The sequence below is a fragment of the Podarcis raffonei genome, chromosome 2 (genome assembly GCF_027172205.1).
Source record: "Podarcis raffonei isolate rPodRaf1 chromosome 2, rPodRaf1.pri, whole genome shotgun sequence".
NCBI lineage: Eukaryota > Metazoa > Chordata > Lepidosauria > Squamata > Lacertidae > Podarcis > Podarcis raffonei.
Window position 1 is genome coordinate 32,603,816 of NC_070603.1, and position 21,553 is coordinate 32,625,368.

General features: G+C 43.2%; 1 protein-coding gene across 1 annotated transcript in view; it reads right to left on the reverse strand.

Moving 5' to 3' along the window:
• Positions 1-21,553, reverse strand: part of FASN (fatty acid synthase) — a 60,440-nt gene that overhangs the window by 37,416 nt on the left and 1,471 nt on the right. Inside the window, exons 2-8 of the mRNA XM_053375648.1 lie at positions 10,205-10,345; positions 8,133-8,285; positions 5,465-5,638; positions 4,811-5,011; positions 2,525-2,647; positions 1,058-1,173; positions 286-420 (exon numbers count right to left, since the gene is read on the reverse strand). Of these exons, the coding sequence (XP_053231623.1) occupies positions 286-420; positions 1,058-1,173; positions 2,525-2,647; positions 4,811-5,011; positions 5,465-5,638; positions 8,133-8,285; positions 10,205-10,331 (1,029 nt within the window). The 5' untranslated portion in view covers positions 10,332-10,345. The remainder of the gene's footprint in view (positions 1-285; positions 421-1,057; positions 1,174-2,524; positions 2,648-4,810; positions 5,012-5,464; positions 5,639-8,132; positions 8,286-10,204; positions 10,346-21,553) is intronic.

Consider the following 21,553-nt stretch of genomic DNA (forward strand, 5'->3'; position numbering starts at 1 on the left):
TGTGTGTCACATTTTGGTCTGATGCCCATAAAAACAAGCTGTGAAACTTGGCATTTGATAATGCCAAAAGATTAACACTTAACTACATCTGAGACCTGCCCCCCCCCCTGAGCTTGAGGTCCATGCCAAGTGACCTTCTTACTTTCCCTTCCCCCACATGATTTGCCCTAATTACAATGGATAAATCTGAAGTCCCCCAACAGATTTTGATTCAACATCTCTCCCTCTCTCTCTCTCTCCTGCCCAACACAAACGAATGGACATCAACTTTTCTTTTCTTTTTACCTTTGCTAAAGCAGCAAGACCAGAAGCAGGTTCTGGGTGACCCATGTTAGATTTAGTTGATCCAACCAACAGTGGTGGTCGATCTGATTGGCAAAAGACGTTGACGATGCCGTTCACTTCCTGAGGATCTCCAACCTAGTAACGGAGAAAGACAGGAAGTTAGGAGGAGTTACTGGATAGATTTCAAGTCTGGTGAGCTCTGTCAGATTTTTTTCTGAACAGCTGTGTATGCAGGTGTGCAACTAAATATGGGGAAAGGAATACAATTCCTGCTGCCGCTGCTACGGTGACAGTAATGGCTGAGGCATTCTCATTAAAGTCCAGATCTGCCACTGCCTTGGCAGCCCCCACCCCCAACACCACCTGTACAGCACCCTGTTGGTGAACAGGACGTGCTCCTGGTCTCCTCCCCACCCTTGTTCCTGATGTAGATCTTCACTCATCTCTTCTTCACTGGAATGAGAGGGGTGAACGCCATTTTGCAGTTTGCCTCGGGGGCCAAAATGTCTTGGCCAGGCCTCCCCACACATGTTCACATGGAGGAATTTAACACTGTGAAACCAGGGTGCAAACCCCAACGTTTCTGAAATATATTGAGAGGAATTGTGGAGTGAGTGGAGATGAGAGGAGGTAACTTATTATATCCAATGAAAGCGTCAAATGGGAAATTTAATTGCTCCCAAACAAACTACAATAATATAGAACTAAAAAGAAACTAGCGCTGAATGAAAGAAAAGAGAGACAGAACAGGGGACATGGAGAGAGGGCAAACCTTGGTGCCTGTGCCATGAGCTTCTATATATTCCACTTCCTCAGGCTTAACCCCAGACTCCCTGTACAGGGAACTGACCAACTGCTGCTGCATCCATCCAGAGGGGAATGTTACACCTGAAGCAAAAAGAATGGTCAATTCCTGGATTCATACAAGGAAGTTATCCATATGTCTTCCTGTAGGTTGTGAACTAAATCTTGCTTTGGCAGAATTTGCCTCTAAGTGCAACATGTGCTGAATGAAGTGTTCAGAGGCCTAGTGGGCGGGGCGAGGGAGACCATTTCACCAGGCACAGTTTTTTCAAGGGCATGTTTTGCTTCTCAGACTGCCCCTGCTTTGCAAATCCGATCCCACATCCCAGACTTGCGAAGCAGGGCATCAGGAGGACACAAGAGTCATGTGCCCGTCCAATCCAGCTGCTTAACCCCACTCGGGAAACTGCTCCTGTCTGTGAGCTTTGATTCAGGAAGTTTTTCAGTTCAATCAGGGAATAAGGCTCTCCTAAGGTGCTTTGAACAAAGCACCACCTAGCTGCTATGTATTTTGAGGAGGATGCCACAAATTTCACATTGAGCATCCAACACTGTAAACTGCAAAGGCTACTTTCAGAAGCACCTTCCCCACCCCATCACCGCCAACACCCAAGAGAGCTGTGCTTTCCATGTGCTCCCTAGATGACACATGACTATACCGCATTCCAAAATCTAAGGAAAGGCAGACCCAGTCACTGGGACGCACCTTCGTTTTTCACAACAAAGGATATGGATTCATTCAGCTTTAAGTCAGAGACGCTGTCTCTTTAATGGATTGCTTGGGTCTAAACTAAAGCACTCTGCTACAGAAGCCCACATGGGATGAAGAGGGACATATTATAAATGAGCTCACAGCATGTGCCTTGGCCACATAGTAAGACCGGCTTTCCCAAGGAAATGGACAGATATGCGTGCCAGCAAACTGAACGCTGCTCAGCCTTCAGCCTTGCCCTTCCCTCCACACTTCAGGCACACTATCTAGCCTTCCATATTTTTAACTGAATATCCGGGCATTTACACCAACTTTTGTTGTTGCTTCTCAAAAAGGATGTTGTTGGGTTGTTGTTTTTTAAGTGGAAAACGGCTTGGTGGGGAGGGGGAAGAGGAGATAAGCACCATGATGCACCATCAGATCCTAGAGAAGGGCAAGAACTGCATGGCAGAGCGCATGCAATTCCTGGCAGCTCTAGGGAAAACCCCTTTCCGAAACCCTAGAGAGCTGCTGCCGGTCAGTGTTGACAATACTGCGCTACATGGACCAATGGTCTGACTTTGTATAAGCCAGCTTCCTATGTTCCTAATTGCAAAAAACAGTTAACACCCAAACTGAACAAGGTGAGACTATTCCCAACTCCACTGGGTTACATTCCATCGTCTACCAGGATGCATCTTAGAATGTCGCAAGCTCCAGATATTAATTTTAAACAAATCTTACCTTGCTCCTTAAATCCATCGGTATTACACCCAGCATTGACTATGGTAGCGTAAACCCGTTTGGCTAGGGACTTCTTGGTCAGGAAAACAACTACAGCAGCTTCTGATCGGCAGTATCCATTCCCTGCAGAAATCCAGAGCCAAGAGAAGCACCATCACCACACCACATGTAATCCACTTTAGATAGTTGGGTTTCTAGCCATACTTTCTCAAGGGTGCTGAGCAAGCGAAACGCAAAAGCCAGCATCAAATAGCACTTATTCATCTTTAAAATGGTTGGGCACTCAAATACCTCTCAACCTACTTATTTTGCGAAAAGGCATCAAGACAAAGCAGATTTTATTTTATTTTATTAGATTTATATACCACCCTTCATCATGAGCTCTCAGGGCGGTTCACAGAATATAGTAGCGTTACACAAGGCACGTGCGTTTATCCTGATTTGTTTGCAAGGAGATCAGACAGTGTTGCCTATTTGATAAGAACTCACTCCCATTTGACCGTGTGGAAGTTAGATGACGTTGCATCAAAGTAAGTGTTGTTATTCCTCACTTTCCAGAACACTTTCTTTATCATACAAAAATCTGATCTTTTGGGGAAGCAGGTTGTGCAATATAATTGTGCAACCTGAATTAGCCAGTATGTGACTGAATTCCACCTGAAAACAACAACAATCTGGAAGTGCCCAGAGAAGAAGCGGAAGGAAGGAAGTCCTATATCTTGTTTGTTTAGTTTTTAAGTATTTCATTTCAAGGTATTTTAAAACCACTTAATATTTTAAAAACTCCTGTGAGAACTACTTATAAAGCTCGTAATAGCTTTACTGATTACATCTCATTATAATGCTCTGTTCAAATAAATTTGAGCACTTGAACTACTTGAATCAATAAGGTTAGCAGAAGAAAACAAATTAAACAAATCATTGTCATATAAAATGTGGTAGTTTTAACAGTCTGTCTGTGTCTCACACTTTTCCTAGTAGTTCTTCTAAAGTAACTGTACTTCTCTTATTCATATAGATAGCTAGTGATATATTTATTCCAGTATTGTTTATTAATTTTATGTGGATTTGATGTATTTGCCCCTGAAGTATTCTAACAAGCAGATTAAATGATTTAGAGAAAGTATCGTGAGTGTTAAACCACAGAGCCTAGGACTTGCTGATCAGAAGGTCGGCGGTTCAAATCCCCACAACGGGGTGAGCTCCCGTTGCTCTGTCCCTGCTCCTGCCAACCTAGCAGTTCAAAAGCACGTCAAAGTGCAAGTAGATAAATAGGTACCACTCCGGCGGGAAGGTAAACGGCGTTTCTGTGCGCTGCTCTGGTTCGCCAGAAGTGGCTTAGTCATGCTGGCCACATGACCCGGAAGCTGTACGCCAGCTCCCTCGGCCAATAAAGGGAGATGAGTGCCGCAACCCCAGAGTTGCCCACAACTGGACCTTATGGTCAGGGGTCCCTTTACCTTTACCGTCCAATTAAGTTATAGATAAGATCTTCCCCAGCCAGTCAGTTAAAAAAAGGCCCATGTGTGTATTTATATTTTTCTAGCTAGTTAAAAGTCTTCCCACACACACATAGTGAAGAACCTGTTTTACTTAACTGCAACGTTCAAACTAGTACAAGATACCAATGATACATAACTTTGAAGATACTTTCATTTGAAAAGGAAAAAGAACAAGGTTGAGGTTACCTCATATTTCCTTGTTTCCTCTAAGACCTGCCTAGTATTATGTATTCATAATTTGGTTCCATTTTGCTGTGTTTTGTATGACATCACCCTCTAAGCGTCCCAGAAGTTATTTATTTTTATCTCCCTAGTTTCTTATTAAAGAGCCAATCTTTTGGGAAAAGAACAGACTATTATTCTAAAATACTCCTGTACTTTGAGAACAAACTGCCTTCCATTCCTGCTTGGTTCGGTTCAAGCTTGGTTTGTCTACGACCCACAAAGAAGCTCTTAGACAAAACAAAGCAATTAAAAGCAATTCATTATTGCAGAATAGCCTTGAAAGAACAGTGATGCCTTCTCTGTCTTTTCTGGAGACCAGTTAAACAGAAAGCTTATAAAAACAGAGAATGAAGAAAGCGAAAACCAAACGGTTTAGCTACTGGAGGAGAACAAGCCATGCAACTGAACACTGCTGTTGTCAGTTCCGATATTTGTTATCCTGAAAAGAGCTGGGACTTCTTAATTTACCAAGAGAAGACCAAGATTTACACTCCCTCAAAAATGGGAGTGCTGCTGACTGCTTCCAAAACATGGCCGAATATGAAAACAAACCCCTTACCTGAAGCATCAAAGGATTTGCAGGCACCCTCAGGACTAAGCATGCCAAGCTTCATGAACTGCACAGAAGTGTTGGGCTTCAGTATGAGATTGACTCCGCCTACAAGGGCTGAGTCGCATTGTCCACTGCGGATTGCTTTGTAAGCATTGTCCAGAGCAACGAGGCCAGAGGAACACGCTGTGTCGATGGACATACTTGGTCCTTTGGGAACGAAAACCATGAAAGAAAGAAGACAACAAGCCACCATCAGTTGTTTTGCCTTTTCAGCTTTCTTAAGGCCATAGTTTTTGTTCTCTTGGGGAACAAAACCTTTAAGATGTGATAACAGGAGAGGCTTCTGTTTACAGAGAGGAAAGTTAACTATGGTGGCACATTAATTCCAGCCCTGGTTTGACCCACACATGCCTACTCATAAAGAGTTTCAATACATTTGTCAAGCGCTGTGATTCTCAACAATGCCATAGTAATTCACCCATTAGAATTTGCAAAACATCCATCAAGAATATATGCTCTTTGTACTGAAGACTTCTGCAGCACTGTTATGGATCCTGTTCACCTACATCACAAACTTTCCTGCATCTTCCCCTGTCTGACCAAACATCTGCCCTGCCATGAGATAATCGGTCCATTGGCCCTCCATAGATGCAAACTTACCTTTGAAATCAAAGAAGTATGAAATTCTGTTGGCAAACATAGCACGTTGACAGCCAGTCATACTGTACCCCAGCAACTGTTCAGGGTCTACGCTAAACGCTTCACCAGCTTCTGACCCACTCACACCAATCCACACTCCTGTGTCCGTGCCCCGAATGGAAGCTGGATTAATTCCTAAAAGGGGAGAAGGCCACCAAATGAAAGAAAATATTAGAAATATAATAAATATCATTGAATATTTGGTGGTGAGAAATGAAAAGCAGGGTGTGGAATTGTCAAAGAACGGATGAGGTCACTTGAAACATTTGACACTTAAGTGCTTGGTCCATGAACCAAAGGGTTGGGGCGGGGAGGAAACACAACCCAGGACACAGAAGTAGGGACAAGAAGGGGGAGAAAGGCAGTTTATGAAAGATCTTAACTATTGTTGCTTGTAAGGAAAAGTGTGTATGATCACAGAACTCAGGCAACCATGGAACTCAGTCACATGATTCCTAAAGGTAACGGTAGCCCAGACCATTAGGTCCAGTCATGGCCGACTCTGGGGTTGCAGTGCTCATCTCGCTTTATTGGCCAAGGGAGCCGGCATACAGCTTCCGGGTCATGTGGCCAGCATGACTAAGTCGCTTCTGGCGAACCAGAGCAGCGCACGGAAACGCCATTTACCTTCCTGCCGGAGTGGTACCTATTTATCTACTTGCACTTTGACGTGCTTTTGAATTGTTAGGTTGGCAGGAGCAGGGACCGAGCAATGGGAGCTCACCCTGTTGTGGGGATTTGAACCACCGACCTTCTGATCAGCAAGTCCTAGGCTCTGTGGTTTAACCCACAGCGCCACCTGCGTCCCTCACATGATCCCTACCACATAGCTAATAGGATGTGGGCAAGGATGGTGGGTAGAAGCTCACAGGTGTTGTTATTCTGTGTCATCTCTCATGCTAAGCTAAATCAATGGTCCAGAAGCAAAAAAAAAAAAAAAAAAAAGACCACGGAGAAGCAAAGTGGCTGCAAGGTGCTCTCTGGCACGCCCAACATTTGTGTGTCCTCAATAGCCAAGGTTTGGTTTAGTGTATCATATGAACCAGGCTATTATATTACTGAAATAGGTGCTTTGACTTTCTTTTTCCTGTTTGCAGTCTTTCTGATTGAAAGTGGTATATAAATACTTGGAATCTTTAAAAAAAACACAACTATATAAACATGGTCCTTCCCTCACGGCCTTTTGAGTATAAAGTTTTCTTGGCAGAAATGACCCGAAGCAAAGAGACAGGCAAAAATTACAACTTTACCCCACATTGTTTCCTGAAATATGCAGTGAATTGCTGAACGGGGGGTGGGGTGGGGAGTATATTAAATGGGAAATGTGTTCAAAGAGCACAAGACAAGCCAATGCATGATGCCCCTGCTGATTATAAAAAATGCTGGCGAACGTGATCCTCTTTCTCTCTAAAGCAGATTATGACTCCCATCTGTGACATATAGGAGAAAATGTGTGAAATGAACCTAATTCTTAAGATAATTGAATCTTACTTTATTTTTTGTAGGAAGCATTGAAGCTTGCAAGAAAAGGAACCAGCATATAAACATTATATGGAAACCCAGCCGGATATGGGCAGGATATAAACTAAACTAAACAAAACAAAAATCAATAATAATTAACAGATGATAGAATAAGAACATAGGCCCACCAATGCATCTCAACTTAGATTCCTAAAAAATGGAAGAGTGTTGTCTCTGCCAGCCATGAGATTTCAAAAAGTTTTATCTAAACTTTCCACTTTATCGGAAACTCTACTGTCTCCATTTTACACCAATGAGCAGGAAGGCTTCATTTGGAGGACATAGCAAAAGAGGTTGGAAAACGTGTCTTCAAGAGATCCCAGGAGCTCTGTCAGAGAGGGACGTGTCAGCTGTGGACACATTTCCTAACACGTCTTTTCAACACTGCTACCCGTTGTTAGTGATACCAGTTATTAGTGTTGCTAATACTTTTGTATAATCTTTCTTTCACTGTCAAAATTGCAAGAAGCATGTCGCAACGGGGACTTTGCAAAGGTGTGACACTAATTTCAAAAGACATAGAAATGTCAAGGCCTTCACAACGGTGGTTTCATCATTTAGTTCCAAGGTAAGTTTATCAAAATGCATGGTCATGGTGTTCTGACAAACAATAGAAGCTAGATCTCTCGGCAAAGGGCCTGGATTTAACTAAACTGCTGTGCTTAGCAGAAGCCAGTGGAAGGGCTCCCACTAGCACAACAGGGTTTCCTCCCCTCTTCCCCCTCATTTGCTCCAATGGATCATGTACACCCCAGAAAAGCACATCGGGGGAACAATCAGAAGAGTGCAACACTGAATTCCTCCAAAAGTCTGTTTTGTTTTTAAAAACGGCCAACCCTCACGTCACAGAGTGGGGAAAACCATATTTAGATTATTTCTTCTAGATTTGGAAGCTAGAAAGAATCTAGGCAGTGGACAGAATCTTTTTGCTTCGGTTCCCTGCCCCAACCCATGTCCCCCTACATATATGCTGTCCTGAAAACAAAGTTTGGTGTGCTTTGGGTCTGTGAATAGTTTACGTTATCTTGTGCAAGCGACACAATTTGTACACGATTGATTTGAATGTAACTAGAGCTTTTGGAGCAGAATTCTAGAACTCTTTGCTCACCGGCATCTAAAATGGCCTCGTACGAGACTTCCAGTAGCAGTCGGAGCTGAGGGTCCATCGTGTGAGCTTGCTTTGGGTGAACTCCAAAAAAGGAGGCATCAAACTTGCTGATGTCCTTGAGCTTCCCATTTCTCCTGGGCAGTCCGTAAAGTCCTGAAATTTCAAAAGAAGAAAGAAAATTTACATCACGTCTTCTGTGATTAGAAATTGTATCTTGGTTGTGCTAATAATAATAATAATAATAATTTATTTATACCCCACCCATCTGGCTGAGTTTCCCCAGCCACACTGGGCAGCTTCCAATTGAATGTTAAAAAAATACAGCATTAAATATTTAAAACGTCCCTAAACAGGGCTGCCTTCAGATGTCTTTTAAAGATAAGATAGCTACTTATTTCCTTCACATCTGGTGGGAGGATGTTCCACAGGGCGGGTGCCACTACCGAGAAGGCCCTTTGTCTGGTTCCCTGTAACCTCACTTCTCGCAATGAGGGAACCGCCAGAAGGCCCTCGGCGCCGGATCTCAGTCTCCTGGCTGAACGATGGGGGTGGAGATGCTCCTTCAGATATACAGGACCAAGGCCGTTTATTATGTATGACACTGCTATTTCTACATCACTTCTTCTGTGATTAGAAATTGCATCTTGGTTGTGCTTATTATGTATGTCACTGCTATTTCTATTTCTATTTCTATTTGCTATTGCACAAAACTTCTTGCAGAGTTGCTTATATCATCTGGAGAGTTTGCAAAAGCACCATAGTTTAATTAGGTGTTTTTTTGGTAAAGGCAGACATCATGGAACTTATTTTCCTATTCTCCGAGCTTGTATGTGTTATTTGCTTTCTATTTATACAGGGGGGAAAGCCGGACAAAGATTTGGTTGGATTAATTTAGAACAGTGGTTCCCAACCTTTTTTTGGCCATGCCCCACCTAAGCATCTCTAAAATCCTTATTGCCCCCCACCCCCATGACATATAATTCTTATTATTCAAAAGGTGAACTCCTATTCACGTGGAGGAAGCGTAAAAGGCCATTCACTGTTAGTAACTCATTCTCGAATTGCCCCTCTTAAAAATCAAATTGCCCCCCTGTGGGGCGTGTGCCCCACGTTGGGAACCATGGATTTAGATGGATTCAACCTCTGAGGCAGAAGGATTGAACAGAGTGGTTCCTGTTCCTTAAAGGTCATACAACTCAATGACCCTTAGAGTTCATTCTTTCCAATGTTTCTGTTTCTCCTGACAACAACTTATAATTTGTATCCCACCCATCAGACTGGGTTGCCTCAGCTACTCTGTGCGGCTTGCAGCATACAGTGGTACCTCGGGTTAAGTAATTCATTCATTCCGGAGGTCCGTTCTTAACCTGAAACTGCTCTTAACCTGAAGCACCACTTTAGCTAATGGGGCCTCCTGCTGCCGCTGTGCCACCGCAGCACGATTTCTGTTCTCATCCTGAGGTAAAGTTCTTAACCCGAGGTGCTATTTCTGGGTTAGCGGAGTCTCTAACCTGAAGCGTCTGTAACCTGAGGTACCACTGTATATAGGTAAAGGTAAAGGGATCCCTGACTGTTAAGTCCAGTTGTGGCCGACTCTGGGGTTGCAGCGCTCATCTCGCTTTACTGTCCGAGGGAGCCAGCGTTTGTCTGCAGACAGCTTCCGGGTCATGTGGCCAGCATGACTAAGCCGCTTCTGGCGAACCAGAGCAGCATACGGAAACGCCGTTTACCTTCCCGCCGGAGCAGTACCTATTTATCTACTTGCACTTTGACGTGCTTTCAAACTGCTAGGTTGGCAGGTGCAGGGACCGAACAACGGGAGCTCACCCTGTCGTGGGGATTCGAACTGCCGACCTTCTGATTGGCAAGCCCTAGGCTCAGTGGTTTAGACCACAGCACCACCCGTGTCCCTTCCAGCATATATAAAGCATAGTAAAACATTAAACTTTAAAAAGCTTTCCCATATAGGGCTGCCTTCAGATGTTATATAATTACTCCTTAACATCTGATGGGAGGGCATCCCACAGGGAGGGTGCCACTACCGAGAAGGCCATCAAGATCACTAGACCTACCTGGTTTCCATCTCCGGTCATCTTCTGTAACCATGTCCACTCCATTGATCAAATTTTCCCAAAACTCTTGCAAGTTTTCTGATTCTGGCAGCTTCCCTGCTATGCCTGCAACCACCACTTCCTCCATCTCTCAACTTGTCTCTAGACAGCAAGTGGAGAAAAGAAAAATCAGGCCTATGCAGCAATAATGAATCACACAAGAAAATTACAATGCACTTGTTAATAAAACAAATATATAATTACCAGTGAAACACCGGGCAAATTAATTTCATATATTTTTGAGCAGCAGATCAGATTCTTTTGAAGATATACCTGTAGAACAGACCACATGAGAGCTATTTTATGAGCAGATGTGGTCTTTTATATACCAGCGGGCTTGGAGATCCTGGATGCAAGTGCTGAACTCTAAGTAACTCAATAAACAGCAAGGAACAAAAACTTCTGGAAAGCTATTGGTGCAACAACACAGTGAGTGAAATTATTCAAATAGAGATAGAAGAAGGCTTTAGCCTAAGGAGTTCGTGATTCATAACATCTAATTCCATATCATGGGTGGAACCCAACGTAGTACTACGGCAATTTTTCTACCTGTACAATGATTTCTATCTGTGCAGCTGAACATTCTCTCCCTTTCCTCCTCCATGCACAGCCTAAATTGGTTCCATGAGGGCCCCCACCCATGATTCTATATCAATATGTAGGTGGCACCACTTGGGGCATCTTGCAACACTTGGAAAAAGCCTTTCAACACCTTGGCCAAGAATCCACCCTGTCATGTCTATTACTTCCAGCAATAGTAACAGGGTCAAACATATTGCACTGGCTTCCATCCTGGCCAGTGCTCTGTCCCTCCTCCTGAGGGACTGTCCTTTTTAAAATAATTTTATTAATTTTAGTCTGCTGTAGTCAGATAACTGCAAATTTAGCAATGTAGCAAAGGGGCACACATCTGGCTGTATGTGAATTTTGTGCTACTAGTGATGAATTGACCGAGATATTATTGGGCAGCAAGTGATTTTTGCTTTAGTGTGTTGTGGGATTAATATTACTATTGACCATGTCACCTGCTGCGTAATGGATATATACTGAATAGCACTAGTCAGGCACTGAGCAGTAACATCATTATGTTTAGGTGCCTATTGAAGGCATGTTTATTCAAGAAGGCTTGCCCCGATGGGTAACCCAATAACTTACGGAATACCGATTGCATACTTGCAGATATGGTTTTGTTGTTTTCTAGCATTTGTAAGATGTTGTTTTATTGGATGGGATCTAACTAAAATGGGTTCTGTCAACAGTAGCCCACACAAGAACTTCTGCTTGCACAATGGGGCTGCCCCTCTCATCCCCCACATGTGCCCCCCCAAAATTGGGGGGAGTCAGGAGAACCCCCAAAACAGCATGCAGGGGGAGGAAAGGGGAGATTGCTCCATCTGACAAGCCAAAATGCTTGCCCTGGTGGAACAATTGTCAGAGTGCAACGTTGAAGTGCTCCCGATGTTTTAAGAGCTTTTAAGAAATGATTTCAGAAACTGGGCACTGTATTTTATCATCTCGTACACTGCTTTGATGAACTCTAGCCATGAATCAGTTTGTAATTTTTTTCCCTGTTGTTGCTGTTGCTATAGATGTTGTCAGCAAATAACACAACAAAGCAGGTTGACAATCCAGATAATAAAATTCAACATAATATTTCGGTGATCTGTGACATACCTAAAGGTATGGAGGGAAAATATTTGCTTTTAAGTAGTGAGGTAGTATATTTTAGTATATAATAACATAGTTTATATTTAGTTCTGAATGCTAAGGAACCAGTCCAAAACACTTTTTTTTGGGGGGGGGGACGAGCTTGACAAGAAATCCTTCAGCTATTAAACTATCCTTCAGCTATTAAAAAAAGGCTTTTATGAGTATGTTCGTAGCAAAAGGAAGAACAAAAAAACAGTGGGGTCACTCAGAGGAGAAGATGGTGAAATGCAAACAGGGGACACAGAAAGGGCTGAACTCCTCGATGCCTTCTTTGCCTCAGTCTTCTCCGATAAAGAAAACAATGCCCGACCTGAAGAATTTGGAGCAAATGATTCAGCAGAGGAAACACAGTCCAGAATAACTAAGGAGATAGTACAAGAATACTTGGCTAGTTTAGATGTATTCAAGTCTCCAGGGCCAGATGAACTGCATCCAAGAGTATTAAAAGAACTGGCAGATGTGATCTCAGAACCACTGGCAGTCATCTTTGAGAATTCCTGGAGAACAGGCGAAGTCCCGGCAGACTGGAGGAGGGCAAATGTTGTCCCTATTTTCAAAAAGGGGGAAAGAGAGGACCCAAATAATTACCGCCCAGTCAGTCTGACATCAATACCAGGGAAGATTCTGGAGCAGATCATTAAGCAAACAGTCTGTGAGCACCTAGAAAGGAATGCTGTGATCACCAATAGTCAGCATGGATTTCTGAAAAATAAGTCATGTCAGACTAACCTGATCTCGTTTTTTGACAGAATTACAAGCCTGGTAGATGAAGGGAACGCAGTGGATGTAGCCTACCTTGATTTCAGCAAGGCATTTGACAAGGTGCCCCATGATATTCTTGTAAAAAAGCTGGTAAAATGCGGTCTTGACTATGCTACCACTCAGTGGATTTGTAACTGGCTGACTGACCGAACCCAAAGGGTGCTCATCAATGGTTCCTCTTCATCCTGGAGAAGAGTGACTAGTGGGGTGCCACAGGGTTCTGTCTTGGGCCCGGTCTTATTCAACATCTTTATCAACGACTTGGATGATGGACTCAAGGGCATCCTGATCAAATTTGCAGATGACACCAAACTGGGAGGGGTGGCTAACACCCCAGAGGACAGGATCACACTTCAAAACGACCTTGACAGATTAGAGAACTGGGCCAAAACAAACAAGATGAATTTTAACAGGGAGAAATGTAAAGTATTGCACTTGGGCAAAAAAAATGAGAGGCACAAATACAAGATGGGTGACACCTGGCTTGAGAGCAGTACATGTGAAAAGGATCTAGGAGTCTTGGTTGACCACAAACTTGACATGAGCCAACAGTGTGACGCGGCAGCTAAAAAAGCCAATGCAATTCTGGGCTGCATCAATAGGAGTATAGCATCTAGATCAAGGGAAGTAATAGTGCCACTGTATTCTGCTCTGGTCAGACCTCACCTGGAGTACTGTGTCCAGTTCTGGGCACCACAGTTCAAGAAGGACACTGACAAACTGGAACGTGTCCAGAGGAGGGCAACCAAAATGGTCAAAGGCCTGGAAACGATGCCTTATGAGGAACGGCTAAGGGAGCTGGGCATGTTTAGCCTGGAGAAGAGGAGGCTAAGGGGTGATATGATAGCCATGTTCAAATATATAAAAGGATGTCACATAGAGGAGGGAGAAAGGTTGTTTTCTGCTGCTCCAGAGAAGCGGACACGGAGCAATGGATCCAAACTACAAGAAAGAAGATTCCACCTAAACATTAGGAAGAACTTCCTGACAGTAAGAGCTGTTCGACAGTGGAATTTGCTGCCAAGGAGTGTGGTGGAGTCTCCTTCTTTGGAGGTCTTTAAGCAGAGGCTTGACAACCATATGTCAGGAGTGCTCTGATGGTGTTTCCTGCTTGGCAGGGGGTTGGACTCGATGGCCCTTGTGGTCTCTTCCAACTGTATGATTCTATTGCAGTTCTCCCTTCAATCACTCTGAGCAAGTTTAAGTCATTTAAAGCTATTGTTGCTACTCTTCACCAGTCTGTAGGTAGGACTTCCTAGAAGAGATCATCAGAGATAAAACTGTTGTAGTCAAAGCTAACTGATAAAGAAGTAAAAGAGGCGCAGCCAGATTCCTTGGCTTCCTTTCCTTGCTTGTAGTGATTCAGAGCAGAGATTTGCTCTGGAGGGCAGAGCTGAGCTTAGAGCTAAAAGTGGGAAGTAGAGTGAAGCAGTGTGAGAGTGAAGAGACTGAGCCTTTCTAGGTCTTACGCCATTCTATGGGTACCACCAAATGTCCTTTTTATTGTGCTTACATTATACAATTTGTGCTGATGATGGTATTGAGGTGGTTACACGCAATCCCACTTTCAATCATGCTCATGCTTGCAAAAGTTCTAGGGTGATCATACCACTTCGTTTGCAATGACGGTATATCCTGTAGCTTTCAGCTGAAATCCTGTCATACCACAAATATTCTGAGCACTTTTTTTTTTTTTGGTCCCTCTTTTGTTGTTATAGTGCAAGAATGCCCCTCCAGATGAAAATAGTGCAGTAAAATATGTAAGAATGTCTTTTCAAGTTAAGCTCATTTAAGGGCAAATGGAATATCAATGGAAATGCATAATTGAAGACTATAATTCCTGATCATAGTCAGTAAGCTGCAAGCCTGTTCCTGTTAAGATTGGTATAAAAATACCCCCCTTAATTATAATGGAAGAGGACTGCAGTCTTCAATAATTATCAGTAACAATTATATTCTTTCATTCATCTATCAGGAAATTCCTTTCCCTTTCCTATGCAGGCAAGTATTCAATGCATACAATGGCATCTAAATACAGTCATACCTCAGGTTACGAACGCTGCAAGTTGTGAGTTTTCGGGATGCGGACCGCACCGAACCCGGAAGTACCGGAATGGGTTACTTCTAGGTTTCGGCGCTCGCACAGAAACACAAAATGACGTCACGCGCATGCACAGAAGCGCCGAATCACGTCACGCATGTGTCTCCCGCACGGATCACGTTCACAACCTGAGGTATGACTACAGCAATTTAGCCTTATTTCTGTGCTGGCTTGTCTTGTTTGGGACATTCAAATGGACATCCATCATGCCAGTAGCACAGCAGGGTCACTCCTCAGCCCCATGAGGTGACTCACACCTACACTGAAGGATGTTCAGAGAGCTCCTTCACATGAGGGGATTCCGATTGGTCCAGTGATGCCCCCTTACACATGAAAGAGCTTTAAATGCATATGTTGGCACACACAGATTCCCAAGCTCACCAAGGACACAGCTAGTGCGTGTGGGGGCTATCTCATGCTGCCCTACAGCCCCCCTCCCTCACACTTCTTGTTGTTTAGTGGCATCAATTACACCTTGAATGACCAAAGATTGATTGTTCAGTTACAGGTGTCAACTGTTCTTCTGTAAGATAGTGGGTGGAATTCAACATGGTGCACTTCCAGATTTCCCCCGTTCCCTCTGAATTTGGGGAGCAGGGAGTTCCCTGACACACTCCAGAGACCATTTTTGGGGCGTGGGGCACATGAGGGAAGGAGAGGGGGGAAGAAATGGAAGTCCTTGCACAAAGCTAATGGTGTTGGTTAGGTTGATCCTACATTATATCCCACCTTTCCTCTAAGGCGTTCAAGGTGCATATATGGTTCTTCTCCATTTTGCCCTCACAAGAACCTTGTGAGTTGGGGCAACTCACTACCTCTCAGCTTAGCCTTTTTCATGGGGTTCATTTGGAGGTAAATGAGGAGAAAAACCATGTACACCACCTTGAGCTCCTTAGAGAAAAGGGTGGGATATAAATCCAATAAATAAATAGTCCAGGGGTAGGGTGAGGCCTGTGACTTCCAGATACTGTTGGAGCTACAACTCTACAATTCTATGAGTCTATGGATTCTCATCAGCCTTGGCTGGCATGGCCAGTAGTGGGGACTTGGACTGTGAAGATCCAAATTCAAATCTGCACTCAACCATGTAGTTCACCTTGGGCCAGTCACTGTCTCTCAGCCTAACAAACCTGACATGGTTGCATGAGGATAAAATGGGTGGAGAACCATGCATGCTTCCTTGAGCTTCTTGGAGAAAAGGTGGGATATATATATATATATAGTAAGTAAATCTTCCTAGGTTTTCTTTCTCTGGTGTCCACAAGACACTTAAAAGTCATTCAGACAGCAGAACAGAGCAATAATGAAGAGCTCCCTGTTGTACAATATAAAATTTAAAGACAGCATGAGGGTACATTATTTAATGGAAGTGCTATCATCCTAATTTAAAGCAGCAAGCAATTCTACTCCCAGTAAATTCCTAATCATTTTATAATCCAGATGTACCATTGATCATCTGCACACCCCATTCTTCTGGTCGTGCCTTTGAAAGCCTAGCCATTTATTTTCACATCCTATGCTCCAGACAACTGGGTCATTTCGAAAATCTGATCCAGTGAGCCCGATAATGATCATGGGTAGGCAAACTAAGGCCCGGGGGCCGGATCCAGCCCAATTGCCTTCTAAATCCAGCCCACAGACAGTCCAGGAATCAGCGTGTTTTTACATGAGTAGAACGTGCCCTTTTATTTAAAATGCATCTCTGGGTTATTTGTGAGGCATAGGAATTCGTTCATTCCCCCCCCCCAAAATATAGTCCGGCCCCCCACAAGGTCTGAGGGACAGTGGACCGGCCCCCTGCTGAAAAAGTTTGCTGACCCCTGCTCTTGATGTTGTAGGAATACAGCTCTAATCAGCCCCAGGCAGCAGGGCCAATAAGTTTTTTTCGTTCAGCAGCATCTGAAGGGCACAGTACTAACTCCCTCTATAAAGTGAATGATTTGCCTCTGAGGGAGGAAACGTTTCTGTGCTTTGGATCATATGTATCAGAATAAAGCTGAGAAATATTGATCTGCTCAGAATATATGAACTGAGATGGCCAAAGGGAAGAGATATTACAAAGATAAAGCAGAAATCTTTCTATCAGCTTCAGTGATACAATGAAAGACAAGGCGGAGGGAGAGTGGGATGCCAGCTAATTAAGCTCAAAACACAGACTGAAGACCAGATAATTATTTTTTTCAGAGAGCTGAAAGTGCTATGAAGTAGGCATTGTACAACCATTTCACTGTCAGGTCTGGAAAGTGGGTTTGCTAGGTGCTTTTAGTGTTTCAGGACCAGACCCCATTACATGCTCAGTCACATGTAGTTTCACACTCATAAAAACTACTGTCCTGTCTTTCAAAAATGGTTCCTTTCTGGTTTTCTGCTTGCAACCTATTCTATCATCGATCTGATTTTACAGAGTTGCTTAAAATTATCAATCCAGCATCAGGTTTATTCACAGTGTGAACGTGAGTATCTGTCCCGTTGTAATTGTGGTCTAATTATATCAGAATGGTGCAAGAGAGAGAATATGAAGATTCAGGGTGGAGCAGAGGCCAGGTATGAAATGTGACTTTGAAGCAAGGGCAGCTCTATCATTAGGTGAAATGATGTTGTTGTCTCGTGCAGCAGATGAGCAATGGCACTTGGCCACCATTTTCTTCATCCATTTCTTCCCTGTGTCTTCTTGGCCTAGTTTTACTTGCTGGTGAATGGCTCACAGATGTCTGCCATAGACTACTGCGGTGCTGCTGCAGCTGCTGCCCAGTGCCACTTCCTCAGATAGTGAGTGTGGCAAGCTACACATGCTCTGTGGAGCCTGTCTTTGTTAGCCTGGCAACCCTTCAGCTTACTTTTCTGCTCTTCTCAAAAATGGGAAGGCGGGAGAAGAATAGCTTGTCTATCTGCTCATTGGCCAACTGTCCAGGCAAACAACTGGCTGATGGGGGTCCAGCAACACAGCAAGACACATCACATGCTGCATTGTGTCATGGGTGCTGCAGTGGGTGCAGCAGAAACCACCCATCACTCAGGCTGGAGGGAGAAGAGTAGAGACAGCAGAGCAGACAGACACCAGTCACCCTGGCATCCTCTGAACCAAAACACTGCCATGTGAGCCAAGTAACCAGTTGAGGGGCAAGGTAGGACTGGGCAAGAGTGTTGGAGGCAGATGTTGGGTACACAGTACCTGTGATGTTGTCTGGGATGAGATGAGGGGCAATTTAGTTTAGGGGTGACGGACATGAATAAGGACATTAACGGTGTTAAGAAAGTGGATAGAGAGACATTTTCCTCCCCCTACCATAATGCTAAACCAGAGATTATCCAATGAAGTTGCACATTGGAATATTCGGGACGGACAAAGGGGAGCTCTTCCTCACACACAGTGCAAAATGTTCCTTGGGAAAAGGGATTGTGAAACCACTCTAGGAATTGTGAGGGACACAGAGGTCTCCCAAGAACTCTCAGCACCCTTCACAAACTACAGCTCCCAGGATTCTCTGAGAGAATATGACTATTTGAAGTAGCGTCATGGTGCCTTAAATTTATAGTGTGACTGTGGCCTAGGGCACAGACCAGAGGATGGGCAGTTAATTTACAGCATTTGCTCAACCACACATATGCTTAAGTGAGTACAAATAAGTATTACAGTATTTATGTTGCTTCTGAGGGCAGGTTTGCATAAGCAGTCCACAGCAACCCCAGGTATGCATTAAGATGGATAACAGAATATAGGTGAGAAGCGGTTCTCATGGTCATAGCAGCACTTTATGACTGGAGGCATAATGATCAACTATCCATCCTAGCTTGGTTCATATTTTACATTTGCCAAAGTGAGCAGGCATTCAATGAGCATTTGAGAACTCTTCATGAACAGAGGAAAGCGTCTATGAAGTAGTCCTCAGCATTTTCTCCCATAGTGTTCCTTTGTGACTGGCCTTTCTGCCGAATTTCACTTCTTCTTTTCCTATTGACTTTGTCAATAAGTTTAAATGACCACTGTTATGCAAAAGGACCTTGCAACACACCTAGACAGCCTTTGGACTATTTTTGCATGCGTTGAGATTTCTGTAATATCCAGTGCAGTATTACACAGAGCTCTCTCCAATACGGATTTCTGCATTTTCTGATCTGAAATCATCCAAAGGAGGCCACACCATTGCAAGAGGGTACCTTATTTACACAGTATTTGTGCAGCCTTGTGGCACTGTGCTAACTCATTTATCATCCATAATAACCAGTCATTCTCACTGGCATTATGCACTAGTACCTACTTGTTTCATCACAGCACTTTGAGTACATTCATCGTACATTAACTACGCACTTACTCTTTTCTTGTGATTGTCCTGCAAAAGGCCATTTTAAGTGCATTTCAACAGGTTGCTTGTAATTCATTAAGTATCTCCCCCTCCCATTGTTTCTTTTCTTAACTGGAGGATATTTTAAAGATGTGTACTGAAATTCATTTCAAGACTGTGGCTGTGTTTCGACGTCGCTATAAATCATGGTTTATTATGTTGTGAATGAGCCTAACCTCCCCTGAGCTTTCGGGCTCCCTTCTCCAGCACTGCTGTGAGGGGAATTTCAGATATGTTCACTTTCACTTAATCAGTACTTAGCCTATTTTCATTTAGCTAGCTTCATAAACTATGGCTTGAAGGAGGTTGTTTCAAACAAATCATTGTTAAAATTAACCATAGTTTGTCGGGATTAGGCAATGCAACAAGTTGTGGTTAAACAAAAATGCAAGCAAATGTTTCCAGCCATCTCCTGGTGGTTGCACTGGGGACAGGGGAAACCTCCTGAGTCCAGGGGAAGACCGTAGGACATTCTGGTCCTAAGAAACCATGATTCATCTTTATTATGATATCTGAACACAGCCATACACTGTCCTTTCCAAATTACTCTGCTCCCTCTGAGAAGGGACATCCATCATGGCACATAATGAAGGTATGGATTTTTAAACCGAACCAAACCAAAGGACTTTAAATAATTAAAGATGACACACTTCTATGTGTATATTTTGAACCTCTTTGTTGTAAGTATGTTCACTTCGGGGGCATGGAAAAATTATGTGCTTATTTTGTAGTGTCAGATCAGTGGTTCCTAACTTTGTTTTTATTAAAGGGACTCACCAGCTGAGCATTGTCTTTGGCAGCCAATCTCTTTATACTGACCTGTTACCATGCAGGGTGGCCAGGTGAAGAAGAGGTCAGGGCTCCTGCACCTCTGATAGTTGCATCAAAGGGAGAGTTTCAGCAGGTGTAACTTGTCATGCAATGTATACATGCCAATATCCTCTGTTCTACAGAGTTACGCACTGTTCTCTTTTATATGCAGCTTCCAGTGACCATGAATACGCTCACAAAAGCCACTTCCTCCTACCCATAAGTCTCCAGTTAAATTAAAATGCTTGAATGTATAGTGTGATCCTAGCTATGTTAACTTAGAAGGAAGTCCCAATGATTTCAGCTGGTTTCACTTGTTCCCAGCCAATGCTCTAATCCAGGGTTTCCCAAATTTAGGCCTCCAGCTGTTTTTGGACTAAAAATCCCATCATCCTTGACCACTGGTCCTGCTAGCTAGGGATGATGGGAGTTGGAGTCCAAAAACCACTGGAGACCCAAGTTTGGGAAACCCTGCTCTAATCCTAAACAGACTTTTTAGAGTAAACTCAAAGGGACATGATCCTGAGTTACCATGCATAGGGCTGGGCTGGTAAAGTGTAATTCTGTGTTCAGGATTCTTGCTTGCACAAAAGTAAATTCCGTTGTGTGAAATGGGGCTTATTCAATCATTGTGTTTAGGATTGTGGCCTGATTTTTCATTTTGATACCACAAATTCCTGGGCTAGCACATAAATACTTGGGACAGCACATAGCAATAGTTCCTCTAGCTTAGTTTAACAAAACGTGGGTGCATTTGGGCTTAAATGTGAACTTTAAGCAAACATAAATGAAATGTAAAGAATTAAATAAATAAAACCAATACAACAATCATTTACCCTAACACAGCAAGCAGATCCATCAGGATAAGTGCACCAGTCTCACAGAAGTCAACGACAGTTCTACCATTTTACTTTTAAGGTCAACCTTGACTGAATTGCTTGTAAATTGAGAGATTAAGTTATTTGCCTCAATTTGTTTCAGTGGGAGAAAGGGAACTTTTGTCACCAATGCAAGTTGCAGTACTTCTCAGTTCCTAGAGACATTAAATAAATGTTCGTTGTTTTTAGATTCTTCTAAGCAAGGTTGAGAACGTATGACTAAAAGAGAAATATTCTGACTTCCTTGGTTTGGAATCTTACTTCAGACACTTAGGACAACAGTTTTGAGGATAAGCACACAAAAAACACAGACAAGGACAACTTTGCCACGGAGCTGGGTTAGCAAAGGGGGGCGTGGTACTAGTTACCCTCTATGATTTAAAATATCTAGTAAGATAAATTGCTGTACGACACTTTTTGTCTTTAAATTCTCCATGTTGCATATGTTACCGTATTAAGTAATTTGAAAAACAGAGAAATTAGAGAACTACCTTATTTTACCTGTTTTTATGCAAGTCTGAATAAAATTAACGGGCTGTAATACAAATAGCTCAAATTGCATTACAACTGCATCCCTTAGCTCTGAGATGGACAGAGTAAGGCTGTAGGATCATACTGCCGAGCTGAGGAATATGAATACAAGGTTACATTACGATAACAATAGAATAATCACAGGCTCTGTGAATGTCCTGAAACAAAGAGAAAA